The sequence below is a fragment of the Anguilla anguilla genome, chromosome 10 (genome assembly GCF_013347855.1).
Source record: "Anguilla anguilla isolate fAngAng1 chromosome 10, fAngAng1.pri, whole genome shotgun sequence".
Taxonomy (NCBI): Eukaryota; Metazoa; Chordata; class Actinopteri; order Anguilliformes; family Anguillidae; genus Anguilla; species Anguilla anguilla.
The window spans coordinates 45,130,993-45,158,298 of record NC_049210.1 but is presented as its reverse complement, the minus strand read 5'-3'; the positions used below and the strand labels follow the sequence as shown (position 1 = coordinate 45,158,298).

General features: G+C 45.4%; 1 protein-coding gene across 1 annotated transcript in view; it reads left to right on the top strand.

Annotated features, from left to right (window-relative positions):
* Positions 1 to 27,306, top strand: part of commd10 (COMM domain containing 10) — a 54,091-nt gene that overhangs the window by 7,048 nt on the left and 19,737 nt on the right. Inside the window, exon 5 of the mRNA XM_035380160.1 lies at positions 992 to 1,102. Within this exon, the coding sequence (XP_035236051.1) occupies positions 992 to 1,102 (111 nt within the window). The remainder of the gene's footprint in view (positions 1 to 991; positions 1,103 to 27,306) is intronic.

Below are 27,306 nucleotides of genomic sequence, written 5' to 3'. Positions count from 1 at the left end.
GCTCGTGCGGCTCCCCCCCCCCACCCCCCCCGTGCAAACCGCGCTTCTCACGCCTCCTATATCACCACCGGGATGGGCGCGCCAGGTTGCCTTACTTTTTAATGTGTCGGCGAGTGCCCCGTAAAACACTTAATGCTGTTCCTCCTCACCGGTCTGTTAGTCCATCATCCCGGGCGGGGCAGGTGGACGCTCCGTCTGACAGTAAATCAGGTGTTTATCACCCCCATGGTCTCCTGTTTCCTGGACTAGGTAACCCCCATACATAACATCCCCCGAGCCTGTTGCCTGACAGTGTTTTTCCATTCATGTTTTTTTTTTTTTTTAACTCTCTATGAATGTATCAGCAGTGAAACTGACAGGATGAAATGGTTCTCTGCGGAGTGTTAATTGCGCCCGGATCCTGTGATGTGGTGCGATGTTTTGTGCTGAAAGTGTTTCTGTGTCAAATGTGCATGCTGTCCTAGCTTCTAAAGCTAGCTGTGTGTTCTATAAAAACACTTCTTGGATTGCTTGCTTGTCTGTCCAGCATGCTGCTTTCATCCTGGTTTGTAAAGTGAGCAGAAGAGCACTCTCCTGGGCTTTCCTGTATACGTGGGACTTATGCAGGCTACATATAGCAATTAAGCCGTCGGTTAGGCTGAAGTGTTACTGAAATCAATTATACAAATACAAATTTGTGTTACAAATGGTTACAAAGAATAATATTACCAAGGAATTGATCTATCTAACCGTTGCGAGGAAACCCACACGCTGCGTAGCCGCGAGGCTGAAGCGAAACGTCTCTTTTTTTGGCTGGACCGCAACAGCGGGGCCAGCCCTATAAACGCGAATGTCTGTGACCGAGTGACCGAGTGAGTGATGAAGTTACACCATTGGTCGTACAGACACTAGCACTGGCTGATCCCCGTAACAAAATTGGCCAGGGTTTTCGCACGCCCATGCGCGGTCCAGCCGTGTGCTGGGTTGTGACCCGGTCTCGTTTGTTCTGCAGCTGGAGCACGTGGGCTGGCAGCTGGACCTGCAGATGGCGCAGTCCTCGCAGGCCAAGCTCAAGTCGCCGCACGCCGTGCTGGAGCTGGGGATCGGCGGGGAGGAGGCCGAGGTAAAGACTGCGTCCTTTACACCGAAATAATCCAGAGAATTTAAACAAAACGCATGCACGCACGCACGCACGCACACTCACACACACACATATACACACACACACACGCACACAAACACACACACAAACACTCACACACACACACTCACATACACACACACACACACGCACGCACGCACGCACGCACGCACGCACACACTCACACATATACACATGCACACGCACGCACGCACGCACACACACTCTCACACACACACGCACGCGCACACACACACACGGACTCACTCACACATACACACACACACACATGCACACACACACACACACACAAACACACACTCACACACACATACATACACACACACACACTCTCTCACACACACGCACGCACGCACACACACTCACACACACTCTCTCACACGCACGCACACACACACGCACGCACGCACGCACACACACACACACACACAAAACAAGGCTGTTTACTCTGCGCGTCCTACAGGGAGCTCCTCCCGCCTTCAAATGGATGCTAATTCTGCGCGTGTCCCGCAGGGGTGCGTTAGGGGGTGTGGAGGGGAGAGCTCGTTAATAGCGGTCTCCAGAGGCCGGGCTACAGCGCTGCCTGTGTGAAAGGTCTCCGCTCGTCCGCAAGAAACAGGTCCGTGCGCCCGCGACCGGGCCACGCCCACCGACGGCCTTCCGCGCGCACGGAGAAGGCGGGACCACGCGGCCGCCCCCCCCCCCCCCCCCCCGCACCCCCCCGCCCCGCCCGGCTCGCCGAGCATTCCCGCTAATCCGCCGCGGATAAACCTGGCGACTCACATGCTGGGTAAGCAGACGCGGGATCAGGCTTCTTAGACACGGCGTCAGGTGCTTTTCCCCCGATAGCCTCGGGGTTTTTTTTTCATTCACGGTCGGTCGGTCGGTCGGCGATTCTGCGGGTTCTGCACGGTCAACAACTGGATCAGAACCAAAGGCCCGTCTTTGATGATGAATGGACCACCCGCAGCATCCTGCCCGCTCGTACGCTGCAGAGAGCTGCATGAGGGAGCTGTCATAATAACCTGACCCCCCCCCCCCCCCACCCCAGCCTACCCCCCCCAGGAGAGTGAATCAGGCCCGCAGCTCCGCTGGCTGGACTCGGGGAGATGGGTTCCTTCGTGCCGTGGCGATGGCGTTCGGTTCGCCCGGTGCCCCGTTTACCCCCCTGCTGCCGACTCAACGCGGTGCGGCTGCCGGGTGTTCGTGGGGCAGCGATGCACGCTGTGCCTGTGTACTTACAAAAGCCTAATCACCATGGCGCTTAGGCTGCGCGATATTGCAATTTAGCCTTTTTAAAACGTACGCCACTTGTGTATTTCACACGTCACGCATTCAGCTAACCGTAAGACCGAGAACGGTTCGGTTCTCATGCATTAGCAAGCCGATAATTTCTCTTCTGTCTGTCTGGGAAGCTGTTGGGGATACCCTGGATGAGCGTGGATATCTCTCCTGTGCGAGTGTCATTTCTTAAAACAGGGATTCATTTATTTGAATCTAATGACATTTCATCTGGTGGGAATTAAATAAAAGCCTGGAGCCAGCCAAGGTAATATGGAAACAGTAGCGACAGTTTGCCACAGTTTATTGCCAAAGTGCTACGCTTCTGTTTCTCGACAGGGGGCGCTGTTGCTACATATCAAAGGCAGTGTGAAAGGGCTTTGTTCACAATCTCAGCTGGAGATGAATTGCCTGTATGTTATTCAGATAGAATATGTGTTATATTTATCTTGCTTCTGATAATGTAGACATTGAATTTGCACTTCTGGCCCATATTCTACAAATCAGTGTTTGGTGATTCCTATTTCCTTTCTTGATTTTTCCAATTTCTGCAAGTACGTTTTTGACATCAAGAAATCATAATGCCAAACAGGCACGCAATGCTTTTGGGATAGAAAACATGGAGGTCCCTAAGCCCAGCTGTTTATTTTTTAAAATGTGTATTATTCAAAAGAAAAAACAGCCATAACACAAAAACATATTTTAATGTGCATGAATTATACAAAGAATGAAACGCAAGAGAAGAAATAATTCCAGCATATTAATAGTTCACTCAATATACAGGTACACTAAAACATATTTCCCACACAATTCCAGTAAGCTATGTGGTGAAAATGAAACATGTAAAAGGCCTACACGTGTAGCCATTGTATAATCAATACTTTGCTCATATTACTAGTTTTACCTGGTTTTTATTGCCTTTTTTTGCATGTGTTATGTGGAAAGTAATGCTTCCTTTATGAGAAATGAATCCAAAGGATTAGTGGGTTTTTAAATACGCGAAACATTGACAAAGGCTACTTTCACTACAAAAAATATTACTGCAGAAGGAAGTCTGTGGTCATCCGCACTGCGTTTTAAGCAATGTGCGGGTCTGATAGTATCACTCGAATGTTTATGTGAGGAATGTTTATGTGAGAAAGCAACTGGACTGAGGTGATGGAGGACAACTGTGCTTTCGATACTTGGTAATATAAGTCACTGTGAAGATCATATGCGATTGCTGTGGTTCATAACCTGTGCAGAAAGAGAGCAAGCAAGGAGAGCTGGTATGACTGGATTGATAATGGTAGTTGCATTTCCAAACACAACTTAATTACCTGCTGCAAAGACGCCAGGAGATGCTCTCGGATGAATGTTATTTTTGAGGAGGCTGGCAGATAGTTCTAAGAATTGTATTGGTGGGGGTGGGGGGTCTGGGGGGGGGGGGGGGTGTTCTCTTCCTGTTTTCTTCTCCCTTAGAATCATCCGTTGCTCATCGTTCTAAATATACCCGCACCGAAGAACCTTTCATTTATAATACATGTTGTTTGTTGACACTCTGTATTGTAACATTCATTACAGGCAGTGCGTATTTCTGAGAAAGTTTACAGAATAGACTAGCTCTCCTCGCGTTGCAGAAGTTGCATCTAACATTTGATGTTTTGAGAGTTGCGAGCCTGGCTTTGAAGCTGAAGGCTTGGGTTTAGAAATCATCGCTAGGTATTTATAAAGTCTGAGCCCCGGCATTTCTGTGCGTTCCTAAAAGAAGACAAACATTCTGTTCATGTCAGCTTTGGATGCCAATGATTTTTTTTTTTGCAGGCGTAGTTATTATGGGTGTTTTCATGTCTGAGTGTGGATAAAAGGTCTTTTGAAATTAAGCGTTTGCAGGATTGCTTATGGAATTCTGCAGATGATTGTTCAGTTACTGCTCCGTGTCTTTTCATATAAGATGCTGAACAAAAATTGCCCACAGCTGGGTCATGCATTTGATAATAGATTTATTCCCCCACTGAAACTGGAAATATCGCTGCAAGCGCAGATGATCTGTCAGTACTGCTTGTGCTGTTCATTTTTAACAAAATGCCTCAATACATCTGCAGTCTGGAGAGCTCATAGCTGCAGCATTGCTGCATGCATAATCCAGCAAATCTTCGAGAGCGTGCAGAACTGTTCAGGACTAATGTAACGCCCATGTGTGGCGGTTAATGAGGGGGTAATTTCATTGTGACCTCAGGGAATGGAAACATGAATTTCTTTTTACTGGGATACTTAACGGGTTGCATTCTTCGTCTGTTTACGGACTACAACCCGTAGTGTAGATACCGAACGTGACCTGGATCGATACAGAGGTGAATGAGATGTGCAAATACGTGTTTGACGTGTCAGCTACCGCTCTTGAATTTGCGTGAAGGGGCCATTTTGTTTTCAACGTCCCAGCTTCGACAGAGTCCATTTGTGATGCCTGAAAAGATTGGCATGACTCAGATAGCAGCTCCCGAGAATATATAATTATTATTTTAAAAAATGCACATATTTAATAATCTGTCATGGAACTGTTATGGCGAAACCAGCCAATGTAAATTAGAAAAATGTTACAGCAAATGGTATTATAGGCTGCCGTGTCTAATGGTTGATTGATTGCAAGCCTTTGAAAATGTCAACTTGAAAAGTGGCTGCCATATTGCATTTTGTTGCTTTAAATGAGATGTTGCTTATCGCGGTCTACAAACGCTCCGTTGTGGTTTTTTTTTCCTGCTATTTGTGAATGTGGCTGGGTAAAAATAAAGAAGGAAAGAAAATTAAAATAGTGTGCCTATCCACCTTTGGTCCCTGCGCCACCATAAAGAAATAAAATAAAATAATTAAAGTTAAATAAAACTTTAGCACCCTGGTGTTACCTTGTACTGCAGGTTCATATGCAGTAATACAGTTAGTGGATGCAAAGTAATCTTCGGACGAAATAATCATTGAGCTCAGCTCTACCGGATTGAACACGTTTGCAGTTCTCTCGTTTGCTTCAAAAGCAAAATAAACTTTTAAAACAAAGCTGAGCTGGGTGGATGAATTGTTTATGAATGTTAGCCAGTTCCAGAATTTTAGGTTGAAGTTCAGTGTTTCAGTGTTGTCAAGTGCATGGTATCTATAAAGGCCTTTTTACTCATTGTATAGTTCCCTGATACTGCTGATATCCGGATGTCTTGTGTTTAAGTGTTGACTACTTAGGTTAAGAGAGTCCAACCATAATCCATTTTGTGTTGTGCAACAATTTGAGAATAACTTTTTGAGAATGGAAGAAAGAACTTTTTAAAGACTTCTCTGGGTCAACACTTGGTTTTACAGAATAACCTAAAAGTAAAAATAGCCCAAGTTAATTTTCTGTGTGGCGCTCGAAGACAGTCTTTTGTTATTAGTATTAGTCTTACATCATCATGATTCATGTGTCATGTAGCTAATTGTTTTTTTTACAAATATTAGGAAACATTTTCAACAACTGGAAGGCCTGTGCTGTAAATCAAATCATGTACTGACAAATCACTGACTGCTACTGGTTAACGTGGATTGTTTTATTGACACATCTCGAAAAAGGCCCTGAATAAAAATGTGTGGAATAAAATGTCAATAAACGCATGAATCGACATGCGATTGCACATAATTAGTAATAATTAAATGACTAATTGGGGGTGAGTCAGACGCCGCAGTGGGATGGCGGTTGAAGATCGCTCGACAGGTGGCTTCGCGAAGTGGCGGGGTTGGCGGTTTACTTTCGGAAGGGGCTGAACGGCAGGCCAGAGAGAGAGAGAGAGACAACGCAGGGCAGCGCCTGCAAGTTTCTGCTGACCTCCGCACTTTCCAGCCGGGTCGCGGAGCTCGGACGGAGTTCACGGTGCACATTTCCGCCCAAATACTCCAGGGTGCGCTTCGGGTGCTTAAGTTCAAACCGGTATTGACCCCCCCGGGATCTGTTAGCACCGAGATGTGATTAAAATGATGGTTTTTTAATTTATTGTTTTTCATTTGCAGTAAGGTGGGGGATACATGCTGCTGAGGTAATGTTTTTTTTTTTTGGCATTTGCTTATTTGGGTTAAGTGGGAAGCCCTGCCACAGCCCTGTGATTTCATCAATGTTTAATATGTGTCAAATCCTTTGACGGGTTCCAAAGAGCCCATGAGCTCAACATCTGAAACTTCTCTCGTTTGTAGTGAAACGAGAAAGCGCGCTGCATTCGCAAGCACGAAGCGTCTGGAGGAACCGTTAAAAAGTTGATGAGTTGTCTAACAACCGTGTGTTTTGTAGCCACGGGGAAAGTTCGAGACGAACTCGGTTTTATGTGTACTTTGTTAGAATTTGGAATCTCCTTTTTGTCTTCTGGGGCGAACTCTCTGAATTTTAACAAATACAATCCATCAAATTCCAGGTTTTTTTTGCCAGGCTTTAATATTGAATGCCTGTAGGTTTAATATGGGCTGACTCTACCCTATTAAACTGCAGACCGCCGACTGCTCCCACTCCCTAGCCTTGACTTTAAATGACCCAGACAGGGGTGAGAACAAACGGAATGCTAAGTGTAGTATAACGTGACATTTCCTTAACTTCTGACTATGGTGGTTGTCTTGTATTTTTATTATTATTTTTTTGTTTTGTTTTTTGTTTTTGTGTGGGGGGTTTCTGCAATTTCCTTGTCTCATCTGTAACTTTCAGGCATTTTACGCAAAAGTGCTTCCTAATCCGATTTTCCCACTAAACCTTCATAATTGTTATCGGCGCATCTGACTTGAAAAGCGCGCTGATTGGAATTTGTTTTTTTCTGGGTTCAGCCGCCGTGGAGCGGAAGCGCTTTGTCGGAATTCACATGGCGAAGACTGTGACCTCATTTATTATCACCTCGAGATAAAGAACACAATTAAATATCCAATTTTGACTTGTGAAGAGGCGCTGTGATCATTTCATTGGAAGCCATCTGTGGTTCTGACATCTTTGCCACTGATAAACACTGCACCGCAGGCCCCATTCAGAGCTCCGTAGGAAGTTATGAAGAGAGAGCTTCGGCAGCGACAAACCCGCAGCGTCGGAAAGAATTCCCCCAGATACGGCACCTTTCCCTATAATTTAAAGCTCGTGCTAGGGTTGCGCTCAACGCTCGGGAAGAACGAGTTTCATTACCCGTATGGCTACTTCCCTGAGCACCGGTGCTAATGGAATAATTAGAGCTATTGTCTGTGTTCAGGGCACAGAAGGATGGAGAAGAAATCTGGCTGTTCTATTCTAACTTGTCTCGCGGAAAGGCTCGCCTATCGAGTTATAGAGCAGATCAGCTTCCAGAAACTGTTTACGGTAGCAGGTGGATAAAAGGATTGTCAATTAACCTTGAAGCAACGAGACAACAGAAGCCGCTTATTGCCCCCGTGAAAATATCGCCCTCCTGTCAATAATACAACCGCATCTACTAAATTGAAATGACTTTGCTGGGTCTGTTGCCTGGGAAGTTGTGTGCGAGTGCGCGGCAGACAGAAAGTTGCGAAATGACGTAGCCTTTTTTGTGACTCCTCGGCATTTAAATTAAACCGCTAATGAGCTTAGCTCTTGTTACGTCATGCAAGTAGGATTCATTGAGGGGTGAAGCGCTGCTCAGATTGCACGCGCTGAATGTATCTTTGAGCATTGTCCATTTTATTTTCATTGTGTATCCGAACAAAACAAATTGTCGTGTGAAATATCACTTTTTTCCAATTGTCCTTTTTAAATAACATTAACACGTAATTGCCAATTGGCCATTGTAGAATGTGATTCATCTTAAGGGTAGGCCTAGAGCATTCATTTATTTTATTACAGGAGTTCCCAGCCCTTGTCCTGTGTGTGCTGCTTTTCATTCCAGCCTTAATTGCGACTCCTGTTGTATAACAAGCATTAATTGTTTTTAATCAGGCACTTACTGTCTAATGAGGCATAACCTCGGTGAGGTTCACTCTCTTAAAGCCGCGTTTTGCGGGCAACAGAGAGTGTGACGTTGCCAACAAGTATTCCACATTTACTTTAGGATTATTAGCCAGTCATCAATTCTAAAACAACTAATGCTTTTATTTTTTTTGTAATATTCTGTGGAACGGGGTTTCTTTCGAAAGAGGGTAGGCTACATTTCAGGCTGCTTAATTGCAATAGATCTAGGCTACAGATGAAATCAGTGATTAATTATTTTATTTATTTACTTAGTTTTTTAACAGAGAATGAATAGTTAAATACAAAGAAAAGGTTAAAATCAGTTGTGGCACAAAATTATGAAACTTATACTTTTTCAATAACTTCAATCAAGAAACTGGTTGGAATGAAAAAGAAAAGAGCCTCCAACACAAGCATTCTTGAAGACTAGGTATTTTAGATTAGATGTGCTCAATGCTAATTCTGCTGGGGAAGCATTCGTTTTCACATGATAAAATGTGATTAAAACGAAATGCCAGTAGAATGTAGGCTAGCCTACTTGTTGGAATACTGAACTAATTTTCTGCTACGTGTAGCTGAAAATGTATCCCCTCAAATTTGTTTATGACAATATTTCAGTTTGTCTGACTGGAATGTGATTTACGTTTCTTTCAGCGGAATCCTTCATTTTAATGCTGCAACAGATCCGTGTTGTCACTGCTTTTTTTCGACGCTCAGAAGAACGTATTGGGTACACTTGCGGTTTGACGTCGGCACACAAAGTTTTTTGTTTTCTCGCTGAGCGAGGGAGCGAGCGGATGCAATTGCGGGCCGGAGCAATGCCTCCTGTGTTCTGCGCGCCATTAGTGCTCACGCGAGCGCGTCAGCCTTATCAGACGGTGTCAGTCCACCGCTGCGCGAGAGTTAAGTCCCCGTAGGGCTCCACAATAAACTGCCTGTCCCGTGGCTCGTCCCGGTCCTCTTTCCCTCGAATGCTTTTTGCTCCCGTCTTTCTGGCTGGCTTCTCCCGGGTGATTCGTTTTTGTCCTTCGGGGATCCTGCTCTGTGCTCCCATTGTTCCACGATTATCCATTCTTCTGCCGATGTGCACGGCCCAGTTGGTGTAATGGTCTCTGCGTCCCGGCCGGTGATGTCACATTTTGTGCCTTGCCCATTGATTTCCTCTGCTCTCCCCTCATCTAACCCCCCGATCCAGCGCTTCTTTTCAGCTCTTTGCCTTTTTCTTTCTTAACAGCTTGCCTGGGGGTCCTTTTTTTTTTTGGCGCGCGGACGCACGCGGTTGTGAGCGCCTCCAGAATTCCGTTTTTTTTTCTTTCTCTTGTTGGTCACCTCAGGAGGATAATTTATTCAAATTGCTCTCTGGATTGCCTCTCGGTACAGGTTGTCAGGTCTGCCCTGCAAGTACGTGCAACTGCACGCTCACAAATACGCTCGCAGTGTTTACGCAGAAATCACTCACGACGGGTTTCAGGAGTTCATGCAATCCTTATTCAGGGTGGTATTTAAATTGACTTGGTATACGGGTATGAGCACTTCTTCCTGTATTTGGATATTTAAAGAGTATAGTGTGGTAGTTCGAATATTTGTGCTTGCAAATTATTTTTTTAGTTAATGCATATTAAAATTGTATTTCATTTACATGTTCTCTCATTTACAAATAGATTGTGCCCCTTTACATACCAAGTTTTGATCAGGCTAGAGAGTATCTTTTTGTAAAACCTAAAATGGTGAAATTTTTCTTCTCCTATGAATGATGTAAATGACATATTTCTGTACTTTGGTAGGCAGATTATATTCTATGATTTCAAGGACTAGAGACTGCAGTGACTAGAAAATGCAGTGATGCTGTGTTTATCTGACATTGCCATGAACAAAGAATTGTGTTGTATGCATTTTGCCATTTTATTCTTACAAATTCGATGCAAGGTGCAGATTATGGGATTTTTTTTGTCACAAAATAAGGTCAGGTTGTTTACCCCATTTTCCAAATAGTAAACAAGTCTACAGTCACAATTTTTGGATGGTTCACAAAAGGAGATACTGTGGACTAGTTTTATTGGGGTGAGTTCATTTGAGGTCTCTAGTATGCACTCGCTGGCCTAAGGGTGGAGTAAATTAATCTGGAGTGCACTGATTGGATATACTGCCATTTCCCTGATTTTATTTTTCCCTGATAGCACAGTAGATATTAAAATATCTTAAAAGGTAAAAGAGTCCGTAAAAGACTCTGTATTGCCTCTGCAATGTTTTTAATCTAAAAGTGAGTAAAAACATAGTAGGCTCTGCCATGCTGGAATACGTAAGCGTGTAAACTTTTATCAGTATGAAAGACTTTGAGCTAAAATGTTATTTGAAATTTCAGAATTTTTATTTTTTCTAAATAAAGGCTGTTTTTATCAGGCTAATCCCACTTGCTTACTGGAGTTGTTTTTTTTGCTGTTATTGGGCTATAGAACATCAATATTTTGAATTACTGTGTGTGTGTGTGTGTACGTGCGTTCCTGCTTCTGTGTCTGTGTATGTGTGTGTGTGTGGGCAGAATCGACGAAGAGGGAGAATGAGGACTTGTAGTGAAGTGACAGGGTTTCACAGGGTTAATTTCGTATTTTCATGAATAATTATGGGATGTGTTATTGAACGTTAACAGGTCGAGGACATCAAAGGGAATGGAAGGCATCGACTGTAAAAATTGTGAAAATCTTGTATTTAAAAAAAAAAAAAAAATCTTGACTTGATTGACACTCCAGGGTTGGATGATAAAAGTGAAGTTGAGAATTAAAAAAAAAAAAAAAAATTTTAAACCCTGCGTATAAATAATACTGTTTGAACCAGAGACGTGCCCCAAATAATTAATAATGTCAACAGTAAACAATATAAATAATAAATATCTTTGGGAGGAGTCTGCCTGGCCCCTTGAGTTCTTCCCTGTGGATTGTGCCCCACCAGCTTGTGTCACTGCACTGCTGCAGCATTGTTTCATAGTTTGCCAAATAAGACGTTTTTAGGTATCAATTGTACATAAATTAGGCTTTCAATTAGAGAACAACACGTACAAGTTTGCTTAGGGTTGGTGTCGTGTAGTGACCACAGCTTGCCAGTTTGGCTAGGTGGGGTTATTCGGCTGAATTGCTCTGACTTTTTTTGAATGTGCAATGGTTTTGGTTCGCCACTGAGCGATTTTACTTCTTCACCAGCGTTAATTTAATCTGAGGAGTTTGTGATTGAAGTTGACAGTGAGTTCTTTCTTTAGAGAGAGCCCCGAGAAATTCCACAGCCACTCTGCACTCGGTTGTTTGCTGGCCTGTAAGCTTTGCGTGTTAGGGATTTGCTTTAATGGATGTTGGTCCATAGAAAGTTCCGCACTGTTTGTCACGTTAAAGAAACCTTTTTTGTTCCCTTCGCTGATTTGTTCTGTGAAGTTCTGTAAGCCCACCGTTGTGTACTTGAGATTTGCAGGATCCAGGTCCTCATTCCAAATCAGGTCTTAATCATGTAATTGAGGTTTGCTGATTGCAGGGGAACAATGTGTGGTTTATTTTCTATAAAACATTTGATTAGATCACTCGCTGGTTTTGTGTGTTCGTATTGTTACGGCTTGCTCCTGTGTGGTGCTTGATCCATGGGTGGCCAAAATTATCGAGAAGGGAAGGGGGGCGGTTGTTTGATTCAAATACAGTTGCCAAATTATTAATGCATTTCGTTGCCATGGTTTTGCTGTTGCTAGCTGTGGCCTAGTGCCATTGCTATAGCAATGTCGAAGAAGAAAGCCTCGACTGACGTATAGAGAGGGAGGTGAAGAACATTTGCGGTGTATGCAAATGCATTCATTCACAAGAGGGGTCTCCAGCTTTTACCCACAATGCCTTGCCTGCATTAGCAAACGTGAAAAATGTGAATCTGTAAAATGCAGCTTAAATGGCGTAAAATACATTTATTTATTGTCTGTTTAATGGGTTGTTTAATCTGTCTGCACACACTGTTGATTCATGTTGGTTTTTGCAGTCTTTCTTTTTTTTCCTCATTTATAAATCCGCTTCTCGTCCTCATTGCATTTAGATTTGTTGTCTGTTGTCATTGGTCTTGGTGTGGACCGGCGCTAATTCTCATTCCTGTACTGTGACAGGCCGTCGCCTGAGAATTATTTGCATGCCTCGTGGAATTTTTTAGCGTTCGCATCGCAAAGTGACACGGGCGACGAGAAATTACGGACAGACAGCTCGGCGTTTAGGCGCGTAGCCTTGCTCTGCGGAAGAGCTGAAGGCAGAAGCTCGTTTTTCTTTTCTGTTTTAGACGGATTCCGCAGAAATAATTCGGCGAAACGTAGTGCGGTCGCGGTTTTGATGTTTTTTTTTTTTCCGACGGAGGAGCGCCCCCTTCTGGCCTACGGCGCTGGGCGTCCAGCGGGTCAAATATCCACCCATTTCCCACAAGTCTACTGTAAAAATAAATAAATAAACGGGATGGGGGGTGGGGGGGGCGGATTGCGGTCTCTGGCTCTCCAACGCTGTGGCATCTGCATTCCAGAAGGATCCGGAGGGGTGCCTAGGCGATCGTTCAAGTCCCCCCTCCCCCATACCCCCACACCCCCCACACAAGAGCGGTTCTTCTGCGGTTATGAATGGCGGCTCCCCCCCCCCATGCCCCCCCCCCCGGGTCACGCCGCACATCGCAGACAATGGCCCAGCGTTTCAAAATGGAGGCCCGCACATTTCCCTGTGCGTGCGCGGCGGCGGCGACGACAACGGAATTCGGCGTGTCGCGGCTTCTGGCATTTTTACCGCGGCGCTTTGTCCCCGGGCCCGCCACCGCCGCCGCCGTCGTCGCCGCCACCGTGGTCGCCAACGCCGACGCTGAAAGGGCTGCTAAGCTGGCAGTTGGAGCGAGCGCACGTTTGTAGCCTGATCAGGCGGAGCTCCCCTTCGCCGCTTCACTGCGGCTTATGGTAATGGCGCGCTTGTTCTCCCCTTCGTCTCTGCGGAATTAAAGCGTTAATCTGTTTTGATTGTGCTCTCTCCAGCCAGCGTTAAGGACTTGTCGTGGTTAGACATGCTTCCCGGAACATTCTCTCCAGAAAGGAAGATTAGTTAATGCTTAGATTGTCCGGATTAGGACGAGTATGCACTTTTTTTTTTTTTTTTTTTTTTTTTTTTTAGCAGCCCAGTCGCAAGCTTGCTGAAAGTTCAGTGGGGGAAAAAACAACCCACAATAGGATCATTGTTGTCTTTGTTTCATGTGTGGCTGGGCCAGGAAGGGAGGATGACAGAGACTTGCACAAGAATGTAGATGTGTTTCTTATCTGGTCTTTAAGGAGAGCTGTAGCCGTTTGGGAAACTGCTCGCCCCTCAGTAGAGTCCTCTTTCGCAAGGACTATAAAATTACTGGAGTGGAACGTACTCCTGAGACAGAAGCAGGCCGTTTTCTCCGGTCTGGTGTAGATTCTAGACCCCCGTATACGACCAAAAAAAGCAATTATGATGTTGTACACGTGAAAACACAGCACACACGGGGCCGCATTTTGTGCGTATGCCACTGTTTTACGCTTTGGCACGGTCCCGATTCTGAATGAAGCGTGTATAATGTGAATGAGCATTGGCTGTATTTGTCTGTTGGCATACACGTATTATATAATAAAGGCTGTTGTTTCGGCTTTTGTAAGCTGCTTATCTTTGTGCCGTTCTGTGCAGGACTCTGTCCAGAAAAGCATGTGTCAGGCCATGCATTCTGGCCTGGCTTTCTTTCTTTTTCTCTTTCTTTCTTTCTTGTTTTATTTTAAATTTAAGAGCCATAGATTATGGACTGTGAGCCTGCCAGATTTAAGTCTGGCAATGCAGTCAAATTGAGTGCTTAAGAAGAAGAGGCAGAAGAAAATAGGAAGAAAGAAGAAAAGAAAAAAGAAGAAAAGTGAAGAAAGAAAGTGGCCTTTTCAGTCTCTCTGGCTTGGAGGGCTTTTTTTGTGTGGAGCATTTATTTTTCGTGTGGAGTTGAAATTCCTGAAGTTCCACAAGACCGTATTTGATATCGTTTTGGTGTTCTTTTTTGTTCAGTGATATATTTATTTAGCTCTGTAATCGTTTTTTAATACAATTAGGGCGCAGATTGTGTGCGCTCTGTTCTTTTAAGTGGTCAAAAGTAAGTTGGGGTTTAAACGTTCCAGGAGAAATCAATCTGACAGTTGCTTATTCAGATTGTTTAAATGACAGAGCGCAGTTTGTAGGGTTGAACCTGGGAGATTTTTAAAAGACATTTTTGGCACTAGTGTGTTGTGCTTACTGCCAGTTACTTCACTGTAGAATGGTTTTATCCACCAAAATGGTGGTTTAGTTTTTGCATGATGCTTCACTTTGGGTGCATTTGAGAACTTCTCTTGTGGTTAACCACTGCGAGATCCCTCATAACACTAGCCTGAGTACACACCCCTGTCTGAACAGAACAGTGAGCTTCATTTTCTCTGTACTGTCTACGAAAGCGTCGTTCTTCACTTCTGAAACAGGGGGAGGGAACATATAAACAGCGTTGCATTGTTTCCCTTAACTTTTTGTTTTTTGTCGTTGCATGATAAAGGATCAGGTTTGAAATCTGCTGGAAAAAAACCCTGATTTTTTTTTTACCTTGTGACTGAAATTCGACTCACCCATGAATACTCGTGACAGTGTCCTCTACCCAGGAGCAGGGGAATTTTGTCACTGGCCTGCAGTTCCTAGTTTTGTTTGAGTGGAGACCATTGCCATTAATCTTTTTAAAAAAAATAAAAAAAATAAACTATCCTTCGCCAGACAGGCACTTGGCTGTTTATGTCAAAGTCCATTTCTAATGAATTTCCAGCGAATGTTGTCGAGCCCTTCAGGTCCTGTAATGGCCGTCTCTTTAATCTGTGTTTGCGCCGCCCCGTTTGGTGTCCAGGGCAACGTCGTTATTCCGCGTTCAGGCGCGGCCTGGGCTCACCGCCGCGCCGTTTGACATTTGGATCCGTCATCCCTCCAGGTGAGTCGGTGTCTCTGTGGGGAAGCGCTTAGATACCACCCAGCACTGCGAAAACACCCCCACCAGGTACGGCCAGCAAATTCCATTTATCCGCCAGTGGAGTAAAAGGCTGCGGAATCCTGCATACTGATCTCTGCTTAGTCCCTAAAATTGGGAACGGGACCAGGTGGTCTTGCTGCACAACAGGAGTAGTCTTTTTTCTTTTCTTTTTTTTTTTTTTTCTTCTTCTAGTGCATTCACTTTTCACTCTTTGTGCTATGTCTGTGTATACCGCTGTTTTGGCACATTGGGTTTGAAAATGACACAAAATGCAGACGGTCAGCTTTCATGTGTGGGTATTTAAATCCATATCAGTTGAACCATATACATAGACAGATGTGCATTGATAGATAGATAGATAGATAGATGCATAAGTCGATAGCTAGACACATTAGTGAATGGGGAATCTCACTATGGCTGCCCACAGAGTAAGCAGGCTTGTTACCATGTAGCTAACCATGCAGTTAAATACTGGAGAGTATTAAAGGTCATTAGCTGCTGTGTAGCTCTATCTGAATGACATCACCCTCCCTCACAGCTGTGATGGCCTCAGTACATTCAGTACGGCACTGTCCCACCCGCACAATTCATCCATCCATTATCTATACCTGCTTATCCTGAACAGGGTCCATCCATTATCTATACCTGCTCATCCTGGGCAGGGTCCATCCATTATCTATACCCGCTTATCCTGGGCAGGGTCCATCCATTATCTATGCCCGCTTATCCTGGGCAGGGTCCATCCATTATCTATACCCGCTTGTCCTGGGCAGGGTTGCGGGTGGTGCTGGAGCCTATCCCTGCGTGCACTGGGCAGAAGGGAGGAACACACAGTGGACAGGCCACCAATCTATCGCAGGGCCCCACACAATTCAGTGAACCCAAATTATAGTACAGGGAATTTCTGAGGTGTCCCAACAGGTTATGCCTCCAAACTCATAGAAAAATTATTAGCTGGCAAAAGATTTTGAGTGAGGTTGTCTCGTTCTGCACACCCCCTGCCGCTTGCCAAGGTACTTTGAGGTATTCTGTAAGCGTGAAACTTCTCATGGCAACGTGATTGTTTACAGGTGTTGAGCGGGGCAACAGAGCAAGTGCTACATCCTCATTTATTTTTGACGTGTTTCAGGTACACTGTGATGTAGCTGTCTCTGCTTCCATTCATACAAAGTGCTTTTGTCTGGGTTTAATTGCCTGCGCTGACTGAATTGTGTCTGGTGGAAGTTTCCACGCAGCATGTTGATTAATTCATTTTCCTATCTTTGGTTTTGTGTGTAATAAAACGACAAATGTTTGCACCGTGTGAAAACAAGAAGACCATGTCCTTATTATGGACTTACACCTGGTTCTTCCCAGATACATATGGTTATTATGGTTAATATGTTTTACATTTTTGGAGTATTATCTTAGAGCAGGACAATGTGTGCATTGTTCTCTTGGTGTTTGTTTTAAAGTCTGGAAATGGTAAAAAAATGTGTACATTTTTCATTTTTACATGGATTTTTCCAAGGACAAAACTTGATCTAAAACAGGCCATACATTCAGTTAATATTTTTAAGTTGCTAGCACAAGAGCTCGTCTTAGTTATAGGTAGTGATGTTTTTGGCGACAAAAGCCTATTCGCTGTTTTAGTTCTTGAGGGAAAAGAATAAATTTTGTGTACAGACTTTATTGCTCAAATTATATTTTTAACAATGGATGTGTTAGCCTGGCTATCTATCATACGTTTCAGGCTTAAATTATGTGGATGAGGACAACAGGGATATGTTTTCATCTAAATTTCTGACAAAGGTTCTAGGTGGATGGAATACACCCCTTTGAAAAGCTTTCTCCATTTCAGCAACTTCCTCATCGTCCCCGCTATCGTGGAGGATGTGAGAGGCATTCATTTGTGTCCTCTCGCCCATTGTGAGCATCTTTTGTCTGGCAGAATACAGCTTGGATTATGGCTGCAGCACAGGTAGCGCTGTCAAAGATGCTATACGGCACGTGTGCCAAAGCAATCGCGTAAGCTAGAACTGCGCGCGTATTGTATCAGGAGTCTGCTCCAGTAAGCAGATGGCTTATCCCTGTAATTAATTTTCTTCTGAGTCGCAACACATGTCCATAAAAGGCATTATGTATTGTCTACATTGGCGACTTTGAAAAAAGAATTGTGTTAAATTAAGATCTGTGTGTGCAGTGCTTTGCCTCGACTAAATATTGAAACCGCACTCTCTGATTTGGTGTCATATTTCAGATCCAGTGACAGAACATTATAACATGGACCTCGCTCCATAACGTTGAGTAATTAGTGGAAAAACACGTTAAGGTTTTGAGGCGTTTGCCTGAACGCCATACAGTCATACTGTGGCCTTGACTGCACGCATGCCTTTTTTTGGGTTGATTTTTTAATTGTGAATAAAATCAGCATCTGCCAAAATATGTATTCTGAGCTGAGGGTATGTTTTGGGAATAACCCAATTGCATATTTTTTTATTAAATTAATTTTTTTTTTTAATGCATATCGTTCAGCCGCGCATGGGATTACCGAATCCCCAGTTGGCGCTCGCCTCTCTCTGTTTAAACACACACGCGTTTTCTCAGAGAACGATGCCGGTGGCTGTGTGCTCTGCCGGTCTCAGTGTGCTCTGCCGGTGGCTGTGTGCTCTGCCGGTCTCAGTGTGCTCTGCCGGTGGCTGTGTGCTCTGCCGGTCTCAGTGTGCTCTGCCGGTGGCTGTGTGCTCTGCCGGTCTCAGTGTGCTCTGCCGGTGGCTGTGTGCTCTGCCGGTCTCAGTGTGCTCTGCCGGTGGCTGTGTGCTCTGTCGGTCTCAGTGTGCTCTGCCGGTCTCAGTGTGCTCTGCCGGTCTCAGTGTGCTCTGCCGGTCTCAGCCCTCTCCGTCGGCCTGCTGAGGGGGCGGGGCGTTCTAATCGCGCCGAACCGTTTTCGGTGATGGAGGAACCGGGGACCGAACGGGAGGAAGCTGTTAGGTTTCCGGTGTGAAATCTTTGACCAGAGGATGAGTCAGACCCGTATAAATAGACCGAGCGAATGCCATGAATCAATAAATAAAAAAATAAAATAAAAACAGTGTCCTGCTAGCAGTCTGTTACTGTGAAACAAACACAACATCTGCATTGCCTGTTCTTTTTTTTTTTTGTTTTTTTGTTTTTTGCAAATGGTATACAGAAAAAATGTTTTGATAAAAGTCAGAATCATTGCAGGATCATTGAAATATTAATATCATAATAAAAATGGCAGTGTTGTAATATCTGGGATTTCTTGGCATACAACTCTAGTATAAGAGCACAGAACTGATGTTGATTGAAAGTGTTTGAATGGTGGAATAAAAAATGTTGGCAATTTGAATGAGGACAGAGGACAAATGTTTGACCAAATCTCATATTTCCCTGCCCTTTTCACATGATAGGGTGAAAAAGCACTTATTTCTGACCTTTTAAAGTGTGAATACTTCCCTGACTCTCTGGGTAGCATGTCTGCGTTTCTTCTTTCTTACTTCTCACTAATTGATTTTTTTTCAGTTGTCTTTGATCGTTGTGGGTGTTGTAGCTGTTTGGTGTTCTTTTTTTATTGTTGAGCATCTATTAGAGGGCTGGTTCCCAACCCTATTCCTGGATATCTGCCATCCTGTAGGTTCATTCCAAAGCACACCTCATTCTACAGCTGGAGCTCTTGTTCAATTGCTAATCAGTAGAGTCAGGTGTGCCAAATTAGGGTTGAAATGGAAACCTACAGGATGGTAGATCTCCAGGAGCAGGGTTGGTTACCACTGTCTTGGAGGCTGGCTGCACTGAAGGTACAGCATGGTGCCGTTTGCTGCGTGCGCCATAAATTCTGGGTACGGGTCTGTTTGTGCCGCGACATCATTTGTTTAGCCTCTAACGCAGGCCTGTGTGAGCTCAGCTTGTGCTCTATCCAGCGATTAGAGACGGCCTCAGTTACGTCACTCTGTCCCGAAGCGGTCTGCGCCCGAACAGGAACACTTAATAATGCACACCCAGATGATTATTTAAAGAGACTGAGGGGGGGGGGGAGGGAGGGAGGGAGGGAGGGAGAGGGATAGTGAGAGAGAGAGAGACACTTACCCAAAGAGTGCCTCGGATCTGACTCTGTAGAAGTGCTCCCAGGTCACCGTTGTCCCCCCCCCCGCCCCCCCCCCCTCTTCCTCTCCCTCTTTCCATCTCTCTCTCTCTGTCTATTACTGTCTCTCTCTCTCTGTCGGCCTCTCTCTCCTCTCTCTCGTCTCTCTCTCTCTCTCTCTCTGTCTCTCTCTCTCTCTCTTCCCTCTCTCTCTCTCTCTCTGTCTCTCTCTCCCCTCTCTCTCTCTCTCGTGTGTGTGTGCAGTCATATTCCTGTGTGCTCAGGCCTTTGTTTGGAGAGGGGCAGATGAATTATAGATACAGAAAAGAAGCGGCGGCATCAGTGTGTCGCTTCGTGCTTCCCCTACCGTATCAGAGTGCACCCTGGGAAACGGCCAGGAAGGGCTGTCACATCTACCTGGAGAGCCTCGGGGGTGGCCTTCAGCTCCGCACGCAAGAGGAAGCTTTTCCCCACTCGGTAACCGGGGGGGGGGGGGTGGTCTGTGAGGATTGAGAATGGCGACCGTGTGACATCACAGTCGCCGGTTTATAAACGCGTCTGCCGCGCCTCCTCTGTGACATCACGCTTTTTTTGTTCCTGAGACCAACAACGATGTTCCCCCTTCGAGTTACCGTGGATTTAGATCGTCTGCTATAAGTGACTGTGACGTTGTGAGATGCAGAATAGATCTTTGAGACGTTGAGCAAAATAGATATTGAAACGCTGGCTGAACGTCTTTGATGGTTTTCTTCTTTGTTGCGCGAGACCTAACGTGGAATAAATAGGCTGATGACACCTCCCCATCACTGAACGATGCCTGCATGTGTACAGTGTATTCAGGAGCATTTAGCTGTTGCTAACGTTCAGTAAAGCTGTTCATATTCGGGTGAAGTCTTACAGTGTCAATTATGATGGTGTGACATCTCACTGTTTAGCAAAAATGCATCTGTCCTGTCCAGAGCACCTTGTGAGACGTTGTGACGCAACTCTGGGTCTATTTGGGCTTGTGTAACTCTTGGCTGGTGCTTTATTTAAGCCATTTACTCGGGAGCTGCTGAGGTAGAGGGTAGCTGAGGTGAAGTATTTCGGTCCGAGGAAATACGGCAGTCTGGGGTTCCAGCACGTGGCCGGAGAGTTCATCTCTGGCGGCTTTTTTTTCACCCTTCTGATACCGCCGAGGGAGCCCGGCACCTTCCGCCGGTGCGCGTATCCGTCGCCGAAGCGGTCTCTGGTTTCGAACGCGAGACTTGCGTGCGGAACTCGATGACACCTGACGCAAGTTCAGGTTTAAAGGGCGGACAGGGTAAGGTTGCGGAGGCTGCCTTCACAGAGGCGTTCTCATTTTCGGACGCTTAAGGTGAAATTGTAATGTTGTAATGTGGAATTTGCATGGAATGTTTCAATAATGGGAAAAAAAATGATAAGTGTAGTGCAGTGATGGCCAGTCTTTTTCAAAAAGGGGACTGGAGTGGCCTGTGATGGACCTCTCCCGGCTGTATTCCTGCCTCTTGCACAATGCATGCTGGGATAGTCTCCCGGATCCCCCGCAACCCTGACCAGGATTAGCGGGTTTAGATAGCAGATGAATGGATGGATGGACTGGAGGGGGCTGCCATGGCTCTGTTCCAATGAGCACTTAAAACACTTGATTGAACTAATCAAGGTCTTGATTGACCATGATTAGTCCATTAGTTGAATCAGTTGTTTGAATCAACATTTTCCATAGTGTCAGTGCTTAGGAAACATATAGGAACCCTTCTTACAACTTACATTTATTGTTTATCTGCAGCATTTGTCTTCTATATTCACTGTATTCTTTCCTGTTCTGTTGTCTTCATAGAGATGGGTAGCAAGCCACTAACCAAGAACAACCAGGAATTGTTCAGTATATACCCGAATACATTACTAAAATGTAATGTGCATCTGCGAGGCGATGTTGTACATTTTTTTTCCCCAAAGTGATGGGAAAACATAAAATGTATTTTATTTGAAATGTTTTAATTAAAAACCTCATTGTCGTAGGAGCCACCTGGAGGTAGTGATTGTACACAGTCGTTTGCGACGTTCCAAATTGCGCCGTTGAAAAAAACCAGCCACACAAATGGAACATTAGCAACGGACACAATGAGCGCAATTAGGCACACTGTGTGCTTGAACATTCGTGCGGTTCTTGTCGTGCTTCTGTCGTTTTACTGCGTGGACCTGGTGCTCCCCGGAGCTGAACTGAGCGTTTGTTTCCCACGAAGTGCGCCCGTCTTTTTCTGCGGCTTCCACGAGCTGTTCTTCCCCGATTACCTGCCCATAAATACACGCTCCAGTGCTTTAGTTCTGCATTTCTCAATGAATGAATGAATGAATGAAACGTTGCAGTTATATAGCCCTTTTCCAGGTACTCAGAGGGCTCTATATACGGTGATGTGGGGGAACTCGCCTCAACCACCACCAATGTGTAGATCCCAGCTGCACGGCAGCCATTCTGTGCCAGAACACCAGCCATTTTGTGCCAGAACACCAACCATTTTGTGCCAGAACACCAGCCATTTTGTGCCAGAACACCAGCCATTTTGTGCCAGAATGCTCACCACACATCAGCTAAGGCGGAGTGGAAGAGTTTTATTTTAGCAAATTAAATTGGGGGATGATTCGGGGGCAGGTTGAGAGAGCCAGGTTGGGAATTTAGCCAGGGACACCAGGGAGAACCCCCCCCCCACTCAAATTCTGAATCATGATATGCAAGAGCGCCCCCTCTGGTCAATGGGAGACTACTGCCTGCTCTCAGGCCCAATGAGCAAGCAGCTGTCGGCCAGCAGAGTGAAAATAAGCAGTGGCCGCTGGTGTACTGTTTTGGGGGGAGGGGGGCTCCCTTGGATCGGCAGAGAAAGCTGCAGTCACGTCACCGGCCAGACGGTGTTCGAAAAAAATAATTATTTGGCTTTTTATTGAACTGTTGATCGGGGTTTCACATCGCTTGAACAATATCCGCCCATGCACTCCCCCGCCGAAGAAATGTCTTGTTGGAACGATGTTCGCGGCACCAAGAAAGCGGGAACAAAAGAAACCTCGGCACCCTGGGATTTATTGGAAATCTCTTTAATAGCGGAGCTTTCAGGCTCCTGGACGAAAACTTAACAATTAAAGAGACTCGCCATAAATCCCAGTGTGCTGTGGTTTCTTTCATTCCTTTATACGTGTTTATCTTTGTTTTCTGTCTCTGTTGCACCTGGGATAAAAGTACTTTGGGATGTGTGGGCACCCCCTCCCATCCCTTACCAGAAAGCAAAAATAGATTTATTATTATATTTCTTTCGTGGCCTTGGAACGAACAGTGGGAACTCGACTGAATTTCCATGAGGCCACGTTGACTTATTGAATCTTTTGTGCGACCCACTGCTCAAGAGCACTTCTTTACTGAATGGTGGGGTAATGCAACGCTGGGATAAAATACTCAGTTTGAGATCTGCAGTACTTTTGTGCTCATCTGCTGTGACAAATATTGGAGGAAATCGTGATTTAATTAAAATTGAATTATTTGTATTTATATTTTTTAATTCATGCAATAAATTGTTAAAAGGAGAAATGGAGTTATAATTTGAGTTCTGTAGGATTTATCAAAGATGAAGCATAGTGTGTGTTCTGTATGTCGAAGGCAATACTGCTGTTGTGTTGGATTATTATACACACAGCAAGGTCCTTATAGAAATGGTTTTGTCGAGAACGGTGTGGCGGAACCTGACTGGCCCGCACAGAACCCTGACCACAACCCCATCCCACTTCTTTGGGATCATTTGGAAAGCCAGCTGCAAGCCAGGCCTAATCGCCCAATCAGTGCCCCACCTCACTAATGCTCTTCTGGCTGAATGGAAGCAAATCCCTGCCGCAATGCTCCAGCATCTAGTATAAAGCCTTCCCAGAAGAGTCGTGGTTGTTATAGCAGCAAAGGTTGGACCAACTCCATATTAATGCCAATAATGTTGGATGTCAGGTGTCCACATACTTTTGGCCATGTAGTGTATATTGCTGATTTTCAGTTTCTGTCCTGGGCATTTGTAAGGTGTTTTTGGCCAAGTGTGTTTCATTTATGGAATTGGTTGGACTGAAATGAGTTGCAACAAAGTAAAAATCATGAGTTAACCCAGTTTGATTTCACACTGGTTGGCCAATGGCTTTAAAAAGCTTTATAAAGTAAAAATTAGCATAGAATTTTACACCATCCATCCAAAAGATGAAAAACAAACCATCCACTGGGATACTTTTTGATCATTTACTTTCAGGATTTCAAAGACGTTATGTAGGTCAGGGGCAGTGTGAATGCTTTCGCTGGTTTTGTGTGGCAGGTACTTCATAGGAGAATACGGTTTTTGGAAATATCAATGAACATTAAAGTTCCTTTTCATTTTTTCAATCTTCAGTTGACCTACGTGACCAACATGATCGTATCCTTAAAAGTGTGCAATTTCTTATGATGCAGAGTCCTCAAAATACTCTTCAAGGGGGGCAACATCTACAAGAATCACGCCAAATTTTTTTTTTTTTGTTTGTTTTGTTTTGTTTTGATTGGTCACCGGGGGCCCTAAAAATCAAAGCCTTTCTTTGTTTTACGGGGGGGGGGGGGGGGGGGGGGGGGGGGTCGGGGAACGCATCTATTCTCTACTGTCAGAAATCCCCAATCTGACCGGTCGAAATGCTATGCAAATAGGACATCCATTAATTTGCAAGAATCCTGGCTTCAAATAAACATGTTTTTCATCATTTTTTCATTAAAATGGTAATTCTGGTGTCTGTTTATCTTTAGACATTGAGAGACACTGAAAGCAGGTCTAAGGGGGGCATTCGATGAAACTATTATGGCACTTCATCTCCCGACTTTGAGCTGTGAATTAAAGTAGCTGTTACACTTGTCTAAGTGATATTATATCTATTATCGCTGTTTTTAATTTCCTTTCACTGTCACTAATTTCACTGGCCAGCAATCTTCCTGGTCTGGTGGAGGAATAATATAAAAATATAAAACAATCCCGTCTGAATTGATGACAAAGTGTCAAAACGGTTTCATTGTAGCTTCCCGCTGAACGCTGAAAGTATACAGAATGGTCGAAGCTAAAATGAAGACCCTCTTTCTTTATCGGTTCAGAGACAGGCTGATCTCTTTTCCCGTCTCCGTGCTAAAATTAGCTTTCAGATAGTTTTGAGGAAGCAAATTAATTTAAAAAATTTTGGGAAGCCAAACTTTAACGGAATGTAGCCCGGGTTGTTAATTGTCACAGGGGGAACGGGTGCAGACGAGAAGGTGGCACGGCACAGCCGAAGAAAAAACAAATCGGGTGCGTCTCGTAACCGAAACGATCGGTATGCAAGCGAGCGCGCGCACTCGACGGAACGGGAGCGTATAAACGCTTTTAACTTTTAACACGAGCCGCTGGGCGACGTCATACAGCGACCCGACAGCCGCCGCCGATGAAACGTAGCCTCCCGGTGAACTCGCGGTCCGGCCCTGAAAGACGCGCGTTTATGAGGAGCGGCGGGGTTGCTCGGCTGCGATGCGAGGTCTGTCTCCCACGGGAACCTGTGGAACAACTCGTAAAACTGTACGCCAGCTGCGCGACTTCCTTGTATTTTATCTGCTGTAGCTGGCGAAATGAAAGGCTGCTCCAGTCAGCTTCGCCTGTATGGCTGCAAATTATCTCGTTTTTTTTTTGTGTTTGTTTTTCTTCAAGCGTTTGACGGTGGTGTTGGAACACTTATGCGGCACTATCTTAAAATGGCATGTTTATGGAATTTGGAAACTTTTTTTTAAAGACCTGCAAACTGTTTCAGGGCCTGTATGGAACTGGGGAGCTGTTTCTCAGCTAAGTGGACTGTCATGATATTTATGGCGTAAATGAGCAATGACGCGTCAGGAAAAGTGACAGGAGCGTAAATATCTTGTAATTCCCAGCCACGGAGCAGAGGTGGTAGGCAGCGCTTGCCACCACTGGCCTTCCTGTCCCCACCACCTGAGGAGTGTATCTGTCTCTGTCTGTTTGTCTGTCTGTCTGTCTCTCTGTCTGTCTGCCTGCCTGCCTGCCTTTCTGTCTGTCTCTCTGTCTGTCAGTCTGCCTGCCTGCCTGCCAGCCTGTCTGCATTTCTGTCTGTCCATCTGTCTGTCTGCCTGTCTCTCTGTCTGTCTTTCTCTCTGTCTGAGAAAGAGAGAGAGAGAGAGAATGAGTGAAAGAGAGAGAGAGTTGGGCGGCGGCTGTAATCGCGTGTTTCGGTGGACCGCCGTGGCGGGGCGGGGCGGGGCAGCGGGCGGGGCGGGGCAGTGGGCGGTGCTGATGTTGCATGAGCTCATCCAGGCTCCCCGCGACGGGCCGCTCACGCCGCTGAGCTCTCAGGCCCCGAGCGCGCGTAATCAAGGTGCTGTGCGCATTCCCCCTCTAAATTATTCATCCCGCATTTTAAGGGGCGGCCATTAAAACTGCATTCCTGTTTACGTGCCGTTTTGCTTAATATTCTTTTTCTTTCATCGGCGACGGTCCTGAAAGCCGCTTTCATGTCTGCTGTCAGTGGAGAACTCGCCCTCTTTAGAAACGGAGAGATGGCGGCATCTTAGCACCTCTCAAACGCCTCAGACTGGATTAAATTAGTCACGATGTATGACCGTCAAGTGACCTGAGGTTAACCTTTATGCAGATGCTCTCGCACACACACGCAAACATTCACAGACATGCACACAATCGTATGCACGCGTACACTTAAACATGAAAATGCCTATACAAGGACACACATGCACACACAAACACACACGGACACTCACACGCAAACATCGCATGCACGCATACACTTAAACATGAAAATGCCTCCACACAGACACACATGCACGCACAAACACACGCAAACATGGACAGAGATGCACGCACTCGCATGCATACTCCTAAACATATAAACACCTGCACACATAGACACACACATGCACAAGCATGCACAACCTTGAATACATGCGTACATCCAAAGATGTAAATGCCTGCACATGCACACCCACGCACACACACACACACACGTGCACACACAGGAAAGACGTCGCAGCGGGCAAAAACATAAATCAAGAGCAAGCGCAAGGAAAAAAAAAAACCCTAACGAAATGTAATTGTTATGATAAACTAAAAAGGAATGACAAATTAGTTGCGTATTGCTTCGGTGTCAGAGATGCAGTGCAGAGGCCGGTCCAAACTAAATAGAGAGAGCCGGTGATTACATCCCGGCCTCTGGTACCGGATGACACGGGCCGGCCTGGCGCCCGAGAGGAAACCGATCGCGTAATGCGGGACTGATCGCCACGGAGACGCACTTCATTTGGGCCCTGAAATAAATACGCGTGAACTGCTCTTCAAAAACATTATGTGGCGCGTTCAGGCTCTTTAAAAATGAAACTGTGGTAGATGAAACAATGTTAAGTCGTCTGTGAAACTCCCTGTAATTACCTGTGTGTGTGGATGGGGTACATCTCATTAATGGTGCTGCAACCCCTGTCTGTCTGTCTGTCTGTCTGTCTGTCTGTCGCCGTTGACTAGACCTCTAACTTATAACTCTGTATTACTCCAGTCTCCGACATCCAGGCCCCAAATCAGATTAAAATGAAATTACGAGGCGAACTAAAACATCCTGTCTAGGACGCTGGGACGATGAAGCCGAAACACGAAACAAACGCGATCGCTATCGGGCTTTTTTTAAAAAAAGGGTTCGCCGAGGTATCCGCGTGCGCCGTCCGAGATGCGAAACAGACGCGAACGCGGGAGCAGCTGCCGCAGGACCGCGCGGCCGCTGAGAAAGGCAAGCGCGGAAAACTGGCATCCGAACAGACGCCGCCAGGTCGCGACGAGAGGCGCA